Source organism: Rhodotorula toruloides (genome assembly GCF_000320785.1).
Source record: "Rhodotorula toruloides NP11 unplaced genomic scaffold Scaffold2, whole genome shotgun sequence".
In the NCBI taxonomy this organism is placed as follows: Eukaryota; Fungi; Basidiomycota; class Microbotryomycetes; order Sporidiobolales; family Sporidiobolaceae; genus Rhodotorula; species Rhodotorula toruloides.
Genome location: NW_015622962.1, coordinates 1,383,326 through 1,398,917, shown reverse-complemented (window position 1 = coordinate 1,398,917; position 15,592 = coordinate 1,383,326). Strand labels below are relative to the sequence as shown.

At 60.9% G+C, this 15,592-nt stretch overlaps 6 protein-coding genes across 6 annotated transcripts; 3 read left to right on the top strand and 3 right to left on the bottom strand.

The window, feature by feature from the left end:
• Positions 1–102: 102 nt before the first annotated feature.
• RHTO_03251 (transketolase) lies at positions 103–3,010 on the top strand (the record flags this gene model as incomplete). The annotated part of the gene is made up of 8 exons (XM_016416922.1): positions 103–502; positions 566–730; positions 798–1,440; positions 1,499–1,762; positions 1,955–2,010; positions 2,069–2,418; positions 2,750–2,823; positions 2,887–3,010. The coding sequence occupies 8 exons, from the start codon at positions 103–105 to the stop codon at positions 3,008–3,010; spliced, it is 2,076 nt and encodes a 691-aa protein (XP_016276641.1).
• A 630-nt stretch (positions 3,011–3,640) lies between these two features.
• Positions 3,641–4,991, top strand: RHTO_03250 (TEA/ATTS family protein, transcription factor; the record flags this gene model as incomplete). The annotated part of the gene is made up of 3 exons (XM_016416921.1): positions 3,641–4,034; positions 4,085–4,261; positions 4,318–4,991. 3 exons carry the CDS (start codon positions 3,641–3,643, stop codon positions 4,989–4,991), a joined length of 1,245 nt encoding a protein of 414 aa, XP_016276640.1.
• Positions 4,992–5,236: 245 nt separating this feature from the next.
• On the bottom strand, positions 5,237–6,314 carry RHTO_03249 (uncharacterized protein; the record flags this gene model as incomplete). Its single annotated transcript, XM_016416920.1, has 4 exons — positions 5,237–5,418; positions 5,484–5,791; positions 5,908–6,014; positions 6,096–6,314. The coding sequence occupies 4 exons, from the start codon at positions 6,312–6,314 to the stop codon at positions 5,237–5,239; spliced, it is 816 nt and encodes a 271-aa protein (XP_016276639.1).
• Positions 6,315–6,538: 224 nt separating this feature from the next.
• Positions 6,539–9,684, bottom strand: RHTO_03248 (transketolase; the record flags this gene model as incomplete). Its single annotated transcript, XM_016416919.1, has 11 exons — positions 6,539–6,662; positions 6,726–6,799; positions 7,118–7,467; positions 7,528–7,579; positions 7,643–7,685; positions 7,772–7,950; positions 8,013–8,972; positions 9,049–9,191; positions 9,292–9,352; positions 9,525–9,537; positions 9,620–9,684. The coding sequence occupies 11 exons, from the start codon at positions 9,682–9,684 to the stop codon at positions 6,539–6,541; spliced, it is 2,064 nt and encodes a 687-aa protein (XP_016276638.1).
• A 568-nt stretch (positions 9,685–10,252) lies between these two features.
• On the bottom strand, positions 10,253–12,611 carry RHTO_03247 (uncharacterized protein; the record flags this gene model as incomplete). Its single annotated transcript, XM_016416918.1, has 11 exons — positions 10,253–10,286; positions 10,351–10,575; positions 10,865–10,957; positions 11,019–11,029; positions 11,090–11,296; positions 11,354–11,435; positions 11,539–11,632; positions 11,690–12,100; positions 12,159–12,256; positions 12,311–12,347; positions 12,407–12,611. 11 exons carry the CDS (start codon positions 12,609–12,611, stop codon positions 10,253–10,255), a joined length of 1,497 nt encoding a protein of 498 aa, XP_016276637.1.
• A 467-nt stretch (positions 12,612–13,078) lies between these two features.
• Positions 13,079–14,530, top strand: RHTO_03246 (NAD dependent oxidoreductase; the record flags this gene model as incomplete). Its single annotated transcript, XM_016416917.1, has 6 exons — positions 13,079–13,110; positions 13,170–13,443; positions 13,499–13,660; positions 13,724–14,052; positions 14,136–14,311; positions 14,370–14,530. The coding sequence occupies 6 exons, from the start codon at positions 13,079–13,081 to the stop codon at positions 14,528–14,530; spliced, it is 1,134 nt and encodes a 377-aa protein (XP_016276636.1).
• Positions 14,531–15,592: the final 1,062 nt, after the last annotated feature.

Sequence of the window (15,592 nt, the reverse complement as noted above, 5' to 3'; positions counted from 1 at the left end):
AGCTTCTACGAGCAGTCTTCGAAGATGTCGAAAGTCGGCTCTCTGCCATACGCGCCTCTTCTCCTCCTTCGACTCACTCGCTCGCTACAACCCGCTCAACCCATGTCTGAACAGCTTGCTGAAGTTGCCTCTACTGCTCTCGCGACCGTCAAGCCCAAGCGCGCCTCGCCAGAGCTGCCTGCCGAGTCCTCCACCACGGTCCCCTCCATCCCGCTCGCCGAGTCTTCCTCGACGCAGCAACAAGCTGAGGACGCGCTGGCGCCTGTCTCGAGTGTGGCAGAGGATGTGGACGACAACCGGACGAGCGCGACAAGCCCTTCGCCTGAGGTAGACGAGCGCGAGGGCTCCGCGTATGAGGATGACGAGGGCATGGCGCAAGACGACGACGATGAGGAGGACGAGGACGCTGCTGACATGTCGGACGAGGATGAGAAGCCGAGGAAGAAGCGTCGCAAGCCGCGCCAGGACTGGACGGCGGAGGAGAACGCAGCTCTTTGGCGCGGTGCGTCCTTTCTTCAGCCATTTGTGCCAGCTTGCAGCGGTCCAGCTGACCTCATTCCGATAGGCGTTGACTTGATTCCGCATCTCGGCCGGAGCAAGGTCACTTTCGGAGGCAGCCGGCTTGCTCGTGGAGACCTCCTTGTCGAGTATCTTCGCAGATCGACGGGCTCTGTTCGCACGCGAAGACAGGTGAACGGTCACATACTCAAGCTTGGCGTTACGGCAGAGTGTACGCTCCTTCGCTGAACAGCGCGCCGGAAGTTGCAGCTGACGCTTTCACACTCTGTTGCCCGCAGTGAAGAAGCGTCTTCGCGGACCCGATGTTCCTCTGGAAGAAGCGAAGCGGTACGACTGGTCTGCACTGCTTGGACCGGACCTCTTTCCTGAGTCGAAGCGGATGTTGTCGAGCGCGAAAGGTCGCCCGACACTGCGTCAAGCCGGTCCTCGCGCCTCCTACCCGCCTACCATGACCTCGCAGCGCGAGTATACGCACCACGACTTCTCTTCGTCCCTTCCGACACCGTCTCTTTCGCCTCTTTACAACGTTAGCGAGGCCATCGCTTCGGCGCAGATGTTTTCTTCAGGCAGTGCGGGCTTCGCAACTTCGCCTTACGCGCATACGCAGGTTGCGAGCCAACTCGCGACTCTTCCCGCCTTCACGCCGCGCTTCTACGTTCCCGTCAACAACCAGCACCTGCAGACTTCGCCTTCCCTGAACGAGCTGTCCTGCCTTCTTTCGCCTTTCGCCACCGGTCGAGACTTGACTTCTTTCGTTCGCGCCCTCTTCGCCTGCGGCGTGACTGGCAGGGACGTCTTTGCGGACCTTCTTCTCCTCGACGACGGCATCCTCGACGGCTTCCTCGACCTCGTCGGCAAGCAGAAGAACCTTGGCGGAGTTCAGCTCGCCTTCGGCAAGAAGGCGCTTCAAGCGATGAGGGAGTGCCTTGGGCAGACATCGTAGCGAATTCTACGACTGCAACGCGTTGCTTCTACGCAGCTCGGAAGCTTGTCGTTCCTCATGGCTGATCTGGCTCGACCGAAGGTTCTCTGCTCCGCCCACCGAGGTTTTGTTCCGCTCATTGACGTACAATGTCCGCGAGCACGGCATGGGCGCCATCGCGAACGGTATCGCCGCGTACGGCGGAAACCTCGTCATCCCCGCCATCGGCACCTTCCTCAACTTTGTCTCGTACGCCGCCGGCGCCGTCCGCCTCGCCGCACTCTCGCACCTCCGCGTCATCTGGGTTGCCACGCACGACTCGTGAGTTTTGCGTTTGCTGTTTTCGCGGGTGATGCAGGTCGATGGGAAGGCGTGGAGAGCTGACAATGTTCGCGGGACCCTCACAGGATCGGCTTGGGCGAGGATGGCCCCACGCATCAACCCATCGAAGCACGCTACTCCCTATGCTATCAGACTCACCGTTACCGCCGCTGACGCTGTCGCAACTTGCAGACGGTCGCCCACTTCCGCGCCTTGCCCAACTGCAACGTCTGGCGCCCGGCTGGTTCGTGCCTTCCTCTCCACTCACGACTCGCGCTGCACGTACTCACGCGTACATCTGTACAGACGGCAACGAGACGTCGGCGTCGTACTACGTCGCGATGACCTCGACCCACACGCCCTCGATCCTCTGCCTCACCCGCCAGAACCTCCCGCAGCTCGCCGGCTCGTCGATCGAGAAGGCGTCCAAGGGTGGCTACGTCCTCCACGAGGTCGAGAACGCCGACGTCACGCTCGTCGCGACCGGATCCGAGGTCGCCATTGCCGTCGAGGCTGCCGAGCTCCTCGAGAAGCAGGGCCTCAAGGCTCGCGTCTCGTCCCTTCCGTGCTGGGAGGTCTTCCGTGCTCAGTCGCACGAGTACAAGCTCTCGGTTCTCCCCGACGGAGCTCCCATCGTCTCGGTCGAGGCTTACACGGTGCGTGCCGGTCTGCGGGCCTTCCTTTCCGTCTTCCCGCCTTTCCGCGCTTGCTGCACGAGTACTGACGTGCTCTCGCTCACTATTCTCATCATCTCTCGCTCGCCGGAATATGCATACTCCCGCAAATCTGCCCGACTTCGCCTCGACCCGCCTTCTCGCTTCGCCCTCATTCTCCTCTCGTCCTGCCGCCCCGCCGACGATCTACTCCTTCTCTACACCATCGATACATGCTCTACATTTGTCCCTCGCCAAACGACGACATCGCCGCCGAAATCCGCGACCCTCACCTCCTCCTCGCCCTGGAAACCCCCTTCTTTCGCCCGGACAGACTATAGGATGGGCCGAGTGGTCCCACACTCACTGTGGGATTGACCGGTTCGGTTCCTCAGGACCCGCCAAGAAGTGAGACGAACCTCCCGCGACTTCAGGCGCCTCCTCGAGACTGACCTTCCCTCTCCTCCTCAGGGTCTACGAGTTCTTCAACCTCACGGGCCCCAAGGTCGCCGAGCGCGCGCAGAAGTCGATCGACTACTTCAAGAAGCTCGGACACCCCGTCTACTCGCCCGTCTCGCACAGCATCAACGTCTAAGCGCGCGACGAGGACGACGACCACGCGCTTCTCCCGATCTGTAGAAATAAAGGACGGGCTTGCAACAAGAGCTTCCCGAGTGCTTTCCTTCTGACACACTCGCGTATCGAGAGTGACGGGCCGCAGAGAGTCGTCGCTGCCGCCTTTGGTCTTCAGCCTCCCCTCCCCAGAACCCTCTCTGTCACGATCGGACGCCGACACTACCGACGACATCGCAGCTTTCTTGACCACCTACGCCCCAACGCAAGACTGGACGGCGACCGCAGCCGCCTTCGTCAAAATCGGCGTCACCTCTCCCTTCTCCTCGTCGACCTAGTTCACCTCGAAGATCGCCACTTGCGAATCGTCCTATAGCGCGTCAGCAAGAAGGCAAACTTGGGCGGCCTGGACTTGGCGAGGTTGAAGAAGGCAGTGCGGGATGCGAAGGGACAGCCTGGACGACCCGAAGTAACTGCGGACCTTGCAATTCTTATCGTTCCCCCAGTAGCAATGCTCTCGTGAACTTTAGCCCATTGGGAGTGACTTCGCAGCGCAGGCAAGCGGGTTGCGTCGCTCATCTCCTCCCGCCAGAAGGTCTTCCTCCTGCCGCTCACTTTGCTCGCGCTACACCCGCTGAGATTGCTCGATACCATGACTGAGCCTGCTCTCCAGACTCTCAAGAAGCTGCCTACGCCAGTCCCGCCGCCTGCCGAGCCCGCCAACTCGCCCCAGTCGACTTCATCAGCTCGGAAGCAGGTCGAGGACAAAGTCGAGGAGAAGCCTCTCGTGACGGTGGAGGAGTGCTTTGATGTCTCCGACTCGACCAGAGAGACTGGTAGTGTCACCCCGGCGCCCGCGCAGTCGTCTATTCCGTCCGGTCCCCTGCCTTCAGCCTCGCCCGACGCTTCGACGGCCACGAGCACTCCGCCTGCCCAAGCTTCAACGTCTGCCAAAGACGATGCGAGCATCGACCGTGCGGAGCCTCGACGCATTGGCAAGAAGGCTACTGTATGGGTCCCGGAGGTCAAGGAGGTACTCTGGCGAGGTGGGTTTGGTCCATTCGCCGAGAAGACTCCGCTGACAGACGCCTTGCAGCTGTCGACCTAATCCCGAACATCGGAAGGTCCCGCTACGTCGTGCGAGGGACGCCGATGGACCGCTTCGACATGATTGCCGAGTACATTCGCCGTCAGTCGGGCCATCGCCGCACTTGTCAACAGGTCCGCAGCTTCACGAGCAACTTGAAGTACGGGCAGGACGAAGGTTCCGAGAGTACGGGATGCTCTCTTACCAGCGCGTCGGACTGGGCTGACCTGTTGCTCTCGCAGTCGTCAGACGTCTTGCCGGTTCCTACATCGACTCGAGTGTTGCTGCGTCCATTGACTGGGACGCTTTCCTCGGTCCTGACTTGCATCCAGCTATTGCTCCAGCCGAGACTTCGAATGTCCAGCCGCCGAAGAAGCGCAAACGCGCTGCTTCTCAGTCTCCGCCTCCGCCAACCTCGTCTACCGCTACTGGCGCGGACAAGCGTGCGACCGTCCACACAACTCGCGCACCTGATAAACCTTCTGCTTCTCCTTTCGCCCCGCCACCTTACTCACTCCAGCCGATTTACCAGCCTCTTCAGCAAGTCCCGGGTGGTTCAAGTTTCCCTTCGACGCAGCAGCCTCAGGCAGTCTACTTCCTTCCTCACCCGTCTTCCAGGATGCTTTATCGTCACCCGAACCAGCCTACGGCGCAGACTCAGCCGAGTACGGACTTCCGCCCTTCTCTTCGCGCCTTCTTCGCAGCCGTCATGCCCGACCGCGACTTTGCGCTCCTCGCCAACCACCTCGCCAGCGCCGGCATCACGAGCGTGGACCAACTCTCCAACTTGCTCTTGATGGACGAAGGCAGCGTCGACGGCTTCGTCGAGCGGATCCCGAAGTTGGGAGGCGTGGAGAGGGCCTTCTTGCGCAAGGCGATCTTCTCGGCGAAGGCTTCTTTCGAGTCGCTTGCGTAGCTGGCATGGAACATCGGACTGAGCGCTTGTAAGGATGGTCTCCGGTCGCGAGAGAGAGAAGAACGCTTCGCAGAGAGTCTTGGCCTTCCCAACTTCGTCTCGCAGGATCGCTGCCTTGCGACAGCTTGCACAATATAGGACAGCTCCAGGCTCTGACGAAGGCTTTTAGGGTTTCCAGAGCAACACGCTAAGCGCTCCTAAGCTCCGCCTACACCAAGCTCTTACTTCGTCCTCCTTCCGTCTCCCTAGTCGTACCAGCACTTCTTGGTCGTCGAATGGCGTGGAATGAAGAGGCTGACGAGCGGGATCTTGAGCCAGTGAATCTTGAGCTGTGCTGGGACAAGGAAGCCGTCGGGCACCTCTCCCATCGTCGGGTCAACCTCCCGGGCTTCATCAGGGAGGCTGTCCATGCGGCTGGCGGAGTAGACTGCACATTCAATGCTCAGCTGCGCGGCTCAGGGGACGGCTAAAAAAGAGAAAGCTGAGACGCACGAATCGTCCAGCCGTTGCGAAGAGGCTGCTCGACATTCTGAAACTCGCCGTCGCGCTTGTTCGGGATTTCGGGCGAGAGCAGCGCCTGGATAGGCGGGTAGCGCTCGTCATCGAAAGCAAGCTCGAGGCCCTTGACGCTGCGACCCGGACGAGCCTTCTTGAACCAGCCCGAAGCGACGCCTTCAAAGTAACGCGGCAAGTCGCGCCATTCCGAGTACTTCTCGTCGCAGAGCAGGTCGTAGTAGATGGCGTCAGCGGGATGGACGGGCTTGAGCGTGACGAGCGTCGTCTTCGGGTCGTAAGAGTTGCTGTCCCGCAGCAAAGAGGGTTAGTTCGCTTCACCCACAGGCAGGAACGTCCGGTGTGTCTCTACGCCTGCGCCCGCTCAATCTCATCGACGTCGGGAAGAAGCAAGCGGACGCACAAGACGAGCATGACTGCGCGACCGTCGGGATCCTGGTCGACGAGGGTGTAGCGGGGGTCGTTCTCCTTGAAGGGCCCGTCGTAAGGGTTGACGCCGGACTCGGCGAACTGTGCGAGACGAATGTGAATTGTTTCTCCCCATTCATTGCTCGCCGTGGTGTCGACCAGATCGAGGAAGGGCAAACGCACCTTGACAAACTGGCCAGAAAGCTTCGGGTAGCCCGACTCCTCGTCGTAGCCGAGCACTTTGCACTCCTTGTACGCCTGAACCAAGCGCTCGACCGCAAGCTGGCGGAAATGGCGGTTGACGCCGAGGAGAGGGACGACGCCGACTGGGTGCTCGCGCGCGAGTTCTTCGACGACAATCGTGTGCAGAACGGTGAAGGCGGGCTCGAAGAAGCGGTGCATGGCGGCGTAGCAAGTCCGGCGAGCTAAGGGCGACGAGCGAGTGAAGCGAAGGGTGGAGAGGAAGGTCAAAGGCGGCAACGACGACGACGACGACTCTCTGCGGCGCGTTGCTCTCGATGCCACGACTGTGTCAGAAGGAAAGCACTCGGGAAGCTCTTGTTGCAAGCCCGTCCTTTATTTCTACAGATCGGGAGAAGCGGGTCGTCCTCGTCCTCGTCGCGCGCCTAGACGTTGATGCTGTGCGAGACGGGCGAGTAGACGGGGTGTCCGAGCTTCTTGAAGTAGTTGATCGACTTCTGCGCGCGCTCGGCGACCTTCGGACCGGTGAGGTTGAAGAACTCGTAGACCCTGAGGAGGAGAGGGAAGGTCAGTCTCGAGGAGGCGCCTCAAGTCGCGAGAGGGTGCGCCTACTTCTTCGCGGGTCCTGAGGAACCGAACCGGTCAATTCCGACATGCGCGTGGGACCACTCGGCCCACCCCATAGTCTGTCGGGGCGAAAGAAGGGGGTTTCCAGGGCGAGGAGGAGGTGAGGGTCGCGGATTTCGGCGGCGATGTCGTCGTTTGGCGAGGGACAAATGTAGAGCATGTATCGATGGTGTAGAGAAGGAGTAGATCGTCGGCGGGGCGGCAGGACGAGAGGAGAATGAGGGCGAAGCGAGAAGGCGGGTCGAGGCGAAGTCGGGCAGAGTGGCGCGAATGGGCGCAATCGGAGCGAGCGGGTGTGGAAGGTGCATGCAAGAGTACGTCAGTGCTCAGTTATTACGGCGAAAAGGGGAGAGGAAGGCCCGCAGACCGAAACGCACCGTGTAAGCCTCGACCGAGACGATGGGGGCGCCGTCGGGAAGGACCGAGAGCTTGTACTCGTGCGACTGCGCGCGGAAGACCTCCCAGCACGGAAGGGACGAGACGCGAGCCTTGAGGCCCTGCTTCTCGAGGAGCTCGGCAGCCTCGACGGCGATGGCGACCTCGGAGCCGGTCGCGACGAGCGTGACGTCGGCATTCTCGACCTCGTGGAGGACGTAGCCACCCTTGGACGCCTTCTCGATCGACGAGCCGGCGAGCTGCGGGAGGTTCTGGCGGGTGAGGCAGAGGATCGAGGGCGTGTGGGTCGAGGTCATCGCGACGTAGTACGACGCCGACGTCTCGTTGCCGTCTGTACGAGCATTAACATCAGTATTGCACACTCAGGTCGTGAATGGAGAGAAGGACGCACCAGCCGGGCGCCAGACGTTGCAGTTGGGAAGGGCGCGGAAGTGGGCGACCGTCTGCGAGTCGGGACAGGGTCAGCGACGGCAACTGTGAGTCTGGGAGCATAGAGAGTAGCGTGCTTCGATGGGTTGATGCGTGGGGCCATCCTCGCCCAAGCCGATCCTGTGAGGGTCGCGCGAACATTGTCAGCTCTCCACGCCTTCCCATCGACCTGCATCACCCGCGAAAACAGCAAACGCAAAACTCACGAGTCGTGCGTGGCAACCCAGATGACGCGGAGGTGCGAGAGTGCGGCGAGGCGGACGGCGCCGGCGGCGTACGAGACAAAGTTGAGGAAGGTGCCGATGGCGGGGATGACGAGGTTTCCGCCGTACGCGGCGATACCGTTCGCGATGGCGCCCATGCCGTGCTCGCGGACACCGTAGCGCTGCGCACGCGAAAGGCGTCAGTACGAGGAGGAGCGAGGAGGAGAAGGAGGGGGGGACAAACGATGTAGCGGCCGGTGTAGTCGCCGAGCCCGGTCTCCTTGGGCTGGAAGTCGACGGCGTTCTTCCAGCGCGTCAAGTTCGACGGGGTCAAGTCAGCCGAGCCCGAGACGAGTTCGGGGACGACAGTCGAGAGCTTGGCGAGGATCATCTCGGACAACTTGCGCGAGGCGACGGCGTCGTCCGACGGCTTGAACTCGGGGAGAGCCTTCTCCCAGCCGTCAGGGAGCTTGCCGTCGATACGGCGCTTGATGTCCTTCGCCTCCTCAGGGAACTTCTGCTCGTACTCGTTGAACTGCGACTGCCACTTCTTCTCCGCCTCGGCACCGCGCTGGGCAATCTCAGAGTAGATCTTCTTCGTCTCCTCGGGGACGACAAAGAACTGCTCCGGGTCAAACCCGAACTTCTTCTTGATCTCGACCGTGTCGTCGGCCTTGAGCGGGTTACCGTGGACGCCGTGGGTGCCCTGGTCGCGCGAGCCGTAGCCGATGGTCGTCTTGAGACGGATGAGGGTCGGCTTGTTCTTCTCGGCCTTGGCCTGCTCGATCGCGTCCGAGATGGCCTTGAGGTCGTCGTTTCCGTTCTCGACGTGGAGGACCTGCCAGTCGTACGCCTCGAAGCGCTTTCCGACGTCCTCGGTGAAGGCAATGGCAGTCGAACCGTCGATCGAGATCTGGTTGTCGTCGTAGATCGCAATGAGGTTGCCGAGCTTGAGGTGACCGGCGAGCGAGGCAGCCTCGGCCGAGACACCCTCCATCAAGCAACCGTCACCGGTGAACATGTAGGTGTAGTTGTCGAAGAGCGAGTAGCCGTCCTTGTTGAAGACGGCGCCGAGGTGCGCCTGGGCGATGGCGAGTCCGATGGCGTTGGCGAAACCCTGGCCGAGAGGACCGGTCGTGACCTCGATACCCTCGGTAACGCCGAGCTCGGGGTGGCCAGGCGTGATCGACTCGAGCTGGCGGAACTGTACACAGCGAAGCAGCGAAGGCGGTCAGCCTCGGATGCGAATCGGACTGCCAGACAAGCCGCGCTCGACGCACCTGCTTGAGGTCGTCGATGGAGACCTTGTAGCCGAGGAGGTGGAGGAGGACGTATTGGAGGGCGCAGGCGTGGCCGTTCGAGAGGACGAAGCGGTCGCGGTTAACCCAGTGCGGGTTCTGCGGGTTGCACTGGAAGAAGCGCGCTGCGGGTGCAGTCATATCGTCAGCATCAGTCATGCCCTAAGAAGACTGAAACGGCTCGAAAGAACCGCTCTCTGCCAGGAAAGCGGATGCCGAACTCACAGAAGAGGACGTGGGCGACAGGCGCCATGCCCATCGGGGCACCCGGGTGGCCCGAGTTGGCCTGTCAATCCATGTCGCAACACAGCGTATCAAGCGATGTTGAGCACGGCCGAGGAGGGCGAGAGAAAAGGTTGCGAGATGACGAAACGAACGGAGCGGGGTCAGCGGATGAGAGGAAGTGATTTCGCGAGATGGCGGCGCGAGTGAGGGTGTAGTGAGGGAGAGTTGTGTACCTTGTTGACCGTGCTGTGGGCGTAACAACCGTTGGTTAGCCACAGCGACTCGAGCGGGCAACGTGCGTCCGAGGATGGCGAGGGTAGAGACTCACTCGAGCGCAAGGGTGCGGATCGTGTTGATCGCCTTCTGGTCGTTGTCGTTCGGCTTGAAAGGCATCGTGTACTGTTTATCTGCGCACAGGAGAGCGAGCGAGGAGAGCGAGGCGACGACACCGAGTGAGGGCGAGGCGAGTGATGTAGCGGGCGATGGAGGGCGCGTGCGAGGGCGGGACAAGGACAGGCGGGGTGACCAGTCAGCTGTGGATCTTTCTGGCGTGTCAGAAATGCTCCACGCACGGGTTGGAGGGGTGGGAGGAGAGGGAGGGAGGTGGAGAGATGAGCCGAGCAACTCGAGTTGGGGAGACGCACCCTCGACGACATCATCCCGCGCTCACACTGCTCTAGCGGGCTTGTTCTTTCGCTCACTGCGCTCATGGCGTGGCTGGCTACCCATTCGAGTTCGTGCGAACTCCTGGCGTGTCGTCGGCGCCTCAAACGACCCGCTCACCGCCGACCTCATCTCACCCGGACTGATCTCGCTTCACACAGCACAGGGACAAGCTAGACTCGCGAGATAGTCCTGCTATTGCGCTGAATGGCTTATCTACGGAGGCGAGCGTCGCTACGGCTCGAGGTGGGCGAGCTGGTCCCGCTCCATGTACCTCTGCAGATCTCCAAGGCGAGTGCTACGTCGGCAAGAACGCCTGTGCTTCGCAGTACCTGCAACCCATCGCCTCATCAGCCTCGCCCAGCTGGAGACTGAGGGAAGAACGGTACTACGCACATCGCCCTCCCGGTCTCTCTCCAATACGCCAACCCTCCCAACACCACTCCCACGAACGCGAGACACGACAACGCGAAGAACAAGCCAAACCAGACTGTGCCATCGAATCCAATCATCAGCGGGAGACGACGGAGGAGGGAGGAGGAGAGGAAGGAGGAGAACACACGGGTTGCGGAGACGGCGGTGTTTGATTCGATCATTACGACGCAGCATTCGTTTTGTTTTCTGTGATAGTAGCGGAGAGATGCGCGAGTTAGCGAGCCATGAGAGAGACGGGGAGCAAGTGGGCGAGACGAACCGGTGGAAGAAGTCGTCCTGCGCACGCGACCTTCCTCGTCAGCAATCCGCTTTGGAGATGCGAGAGGCGATCGAGCTCGAACCATCGTATCCCAAACACTAAACCTCGCCATGCATCATCAGCCTCGTTCTCCTGTCGACAAGGCGAGAGGAAAGAGAAGAACGCACACGTAGAACAAGCTCATCACTGTTCTCCCCTTGCTCGCATATCAGCAACCTTCTGTCGCTCAGCGGAGGAGGGAGAAGGGGAGGGAACGCACCGCCGAGGAAGAGGATGTAGAACCGCAGGGTGTAGGCGTGGTCTACGAACCTGTGCGTTTGCTCTCGTCAGTCTTCCGTTCGCGCGCAGTATGTGACGACGCGAAGCGTACCATAAGCCAATCTAGAGGAGGAGAGGAGGTCAGCTCGCAACTGGGAAAGGAGAAGAGAACACGGAACGCACCAACAACCCAACCGGCAGCACACAATTCGCCCTACTAACCCAATTCCCCTGCAACGCCACCGCCGGGACCCATAGCACTTCTACGACAAAAGACGTATACTTCGCCGCGCGTGTATCGAACGACGCGAAGACGAGACCGGCGCCGAAGAGCAGGGAGGAAAGCGGGCCGAGGAAGAGCGAGGGCGGGCGGAGGAGCGTGCCCGGTACCTATGTGGGAGGAAGGTTAGTGAGAGAAGGGAGAAAGGGGAAAAAGAGCGGACGAACGGTGTGTGTTGCGCCGCCTGTGTTGGGGTCGATCGTGAAGCGGTAGAGGCGCTGGCCTGAAAGGAGCACGCCGAGGAGATGGCTGCATGGCGATGACCAGGGGGCGTGAGTCATGTCGCAAGCTTCGAAGAGGGAGGCGAAGTCCCGACGGCGGAAGCGTAGCAAGAAGGACCAACGAGACGCACCCGCTCTCGTGCACGAACACCGTATACGACTTAAAGCTATACAACAGCCACCTCAGGCCCCACAAGTTCCACGCAATCGTGATGCTGGCGATAGCTGCGAGCCGACCAAGTCAGTCTTCGCTTTGACGCAGGATGGGAGGAAAGGACGCACAAATACCCGCCGCAATCAACGTCCATGCTTGTTCCTCCGTCGGGCTGAACAAGCCTGGGACGCGCTCGTCTGCTTCGCCGGGTTGACAGTCGGAAGCACTTGGCGCGGCGGACGAAGTCGGTTTGGCGGGACGTGAGGAGGAGATTGATGAAGGGGTTCTTGGTGAGGACGAGCTCGAAATCGTCAGCCATGGCGGAGGCGTGGTCGGCAGTGTCTCTGCACTAGTACGAGTCGAAGGAGGCGGAGGAGCGGTGATTGTAGCGGAGCTGGCGAGAGTGAGGGTTCGGACGGCGGTCGAGGTAATGTACGACGTCTGCGAGTCGATGATCGTCGAGACTTGTAGCTCGGTCGAGGTAGGGAAGAGAGTATAAGTAACGACTTGCGGCGTCAAGGTGATGGTCGTGCCGAAACCTGGAGGTCGACGAAGGTCAGCCATGTCAAAAAGAAGGATGCCTGAGAGTGAGTGCACCTTCGTAGACCGTCACTTCGACAACCTTCGCCGTACGAGTCTCGGTAACTCCCCAAGTTGTGTACTCCGTCTCGATTGGTTGCGGACCAACATTCGTCCTGCAAGAACCGCCGTCAGAGCAGTCCGTTGAACGAGCAGACTGGCGAGCTCACACGTCGGTCGTCAGCGTCTCGGTCACGATATCAGTACCTGTCAAGGAGGAAAAGGTCCAGTTCTGCGACGCAGAGCAGCAAGAGCGAGAGACTCACCCCAACCGTAGTCTCCCGGTCCGAACGTCCCATCTCCTCCGTCGTTCCGCTTCGCTCGTCGCCTGGGTGAGGAGAGTTGACCAGCTGAGAGTGTGCAGGTGTTGGCAGCTCTGCAAGGCGGAAAAAGCGCTGTTGGAAAGGAGCCAGGGGAGAACCCCGCCGTCGAGAGTGTCCCGCCCACCACCGCAGTCGTCAAAGCAGCCATTCGGTACGGGAAGCGAGTGCAGCAGGCGTGCAAGGCATGTTGAGTGAACTCAGCGGACCGTGCGAGTGACCGCGGATTGATGTCGGACTTGTCGAGGAGAGGAGGTCGAGGTCAAGGTCGTTCTTCTCCCCTCACCGACGCTCTAGAGCCCTCTCGTGCCATCTGGTACCCTGTTCCACTGCTCGGCATTGTTTCAAGTCAGCCGCTTGACCCCTCCACGCTTCGTCGTTGAACGGGATTCTCATCGGTCGGGAGTGAGAAGCGGGCGAACAAGCGGCGACGAGGAGCGGGGAGAGCGGTGCGGTGGACGAGACGGACTGAACAACCCTGTCTGCTGAGCACAGCAGGGACACGAGCGCTTCCAGCGGGATGAGCAGTCCGTGCCAGAACTCCGTCATGGCCTCTCCACCTCGTCGGCAGCTGCCTCCGTCGCTCTCTCGCTCCTTCGCTTCACTCGACACGCTACGATGAGCACTGCACTCGTATTTGGCGCCAACGGGCAAGTCACAGCGCACCTGCCGTCCTTGTGACCGTCCTCACACCTCGAACCGCTCGCAGCGTCTCCGGAATCGCCTTGCTTCAAGCTCTCTCCGCTTCTTCCGACAAAGAATGGAAGAAGATTATCGCCATCTCGCGCCGTCCTCCCGTTCTCGACCACGACGACTCGCGAATCGTCTTCGAGTCGGTCGACCTCCTCGCGCCCAAGGACGAAGTCGTCCAGAAGCTCCGCCATGCTGGAGCTGCCGAGGCGACTCACACATTCTTCTACGCTTACATCGCCAAGGAGGACGAGCAGGATTTGATCGATGTGAACCGCAAGCTATTCGGCAACGTGCGTCCTTCCCACGCCTCGCCGGCATAAAGTGACTGATTCCTCGGCGTCGCAGGCCATGGAAGCCGTCGCCGAGGTCGCCAAGCAGATGAAGGTCTTCCTGCTCCAGACGGGATACAAGTACTACGGTACGCACAAGGGCGGCGAGAACTTGGCTTCGTATCCCTGGAAAGCCGACTCGCCGCGCCACGAAGGCGGCAACTTCTATTACGTGCAGGCAAGACCCGACCTCTGCTCCTTTCTCGTGTTTCAGGGCACACTTACGCTTCACGGGCCGCAGGAGGACATGCTCAAGGACGAGTGCAGGAAGAACGGCTGGAAGTGGATCGTCACGCGCCCGAACTTCATCCTCGGCGTCACCAAGGGCAACTTCATGTCGCTCGCTACCACCGTCGCATTGTACGCCTCGAGCTGCAAAGCGCTCGACCAGCCGCTCGTCTTCCCCGGCTCGTCGGTCTCGTACAAGCTCGAGTACGACCAGTCGACGGCCTCGAACAACGCCGCGTTCCAGATCTTTGCGGCGACGACGGACAAGGCGTACGATCGCGCTTTCAACATCTATGATGGCAAGACGGAGACGTTTGCCGTCCTCTGGCCGAAGATCGCAGAGTGCGTCCCGCTCGTCCTTCTCGCTTCCCTCCCTTCCTTCTCTCTTGACCGTGGTGGAACTGACCGGCTCTATGTTGCGACAGCTACTTCGGCGTCAAGCTCGCCTCTCCTCCCGCCGACGACCCGCCTTCATCCGCCAACATCGGCTCCGATGTCGTCAACCTGCACTCCGTCCCTCAATGGGCCGAGAAGTACAAATCCGACCTCGAGAAGCTCGTCAAGGAGAAGGATCTCGACCCTGACGCGCTCAAATACGCCAGTGAGTCAGTTTCCTCTCGCTCGTGCCACCGGCGTCACTCATGATCCCGCTCGTGCAGCCTGGGACTTCCTCGACTTTGCTACGTCGCGCACATGGAAGGACCGTGCGACGCTCGACGAGGCGAGGTCCATTGGGTGGACCAAGATGGTTGACAGCTTCGAGGACGGATTCAAGCCGGTGTTTGAGGAGCTCAAGCGGCTCAAGGTCATCCCGGCGTAGGTGTGCCCATCGGATCAAATGTACAGAGGCGTTTTCAGTGCCGGCGTAGGCTTCCTACAAGTTCGCAACTTCTGCGAGATGGAGAGCTTGTTCTCGCTCGCTACGCTTCTTCTCCTGCCTTTGTCTGTTCGTCGGTTAACTCGCTCGCAACGTCAATCTAGAGTGACTGAAGGCCGGAGCACCCTCTCGAGCGACCGGTCGAATCGTTTGCCTCCTCCGCTTTCGCAGAACCTGGCTCTCGCTCCATCTTCTTCCGCTGCGTACACTGAGCGCTACAGAGTGACGCCGTCTGCGCTGTACCCTCTTGATGAAGCTACTTGAGCCGCAGAAACCGCCCCTTAGCCGTGCCACTCACCCCTTCCTCCGCACATCCTCCTCATCAATTGACGCCGTCGACGCCGAACAACCCCCGCTGGACGCGCGCGAAGGAGTTCTTCAGGAGCGTAACGGACCGTGCCGCTCTTCACAAGCTTGCGGTGCGCCGAGCGGGAGCTGGGGAGGATGTCGCCTCGAGACGGAGATGGGAGGCAGGAGGAGCTCCGACGGCTCGCATGGCCTCGTCGGCTATTCCAGCTACAGCCCACGAGTCTTCTAGCGCCGACTATTCGCCCAGCACCGAAAGAGCGGTCGCCGTGGAGTGGCACGGACAACGACTTCGACCCTTTGTCCTCCCGATCGCTGGCTGGGACGGACGTCTCGCTTCCCTTTCTTCCAAGACGTACAGAGACAGTCTCGGACGACCCGAATGACGCTGCCTTGTGCTGTTCTATACGGCGCAGCCCGCCATTCGATCAGGACAGGCGAACCTCGCGTGCTCCGCCTCCTTTCTCTCGATAATGGAGGGGGACCCGGCGCCGTGAACCTTTGTGGTCGCCTTGTGCTTCTTCCGACGGTGCAGGCGACTGGTTCCAACCGCTAGCGCCTCGCTTTTGTTCTCTGCCGCCGCCTTTGCCGTCCAACTCGCTCGTCCCTCGCTCCTGTCCTCCTCCTCCCCTCCTGTCCGCCCGCCCGTTGCGATTCTGGCAATCGCAGTCTCCGTGAGACCACTTCACTCGCTCATCC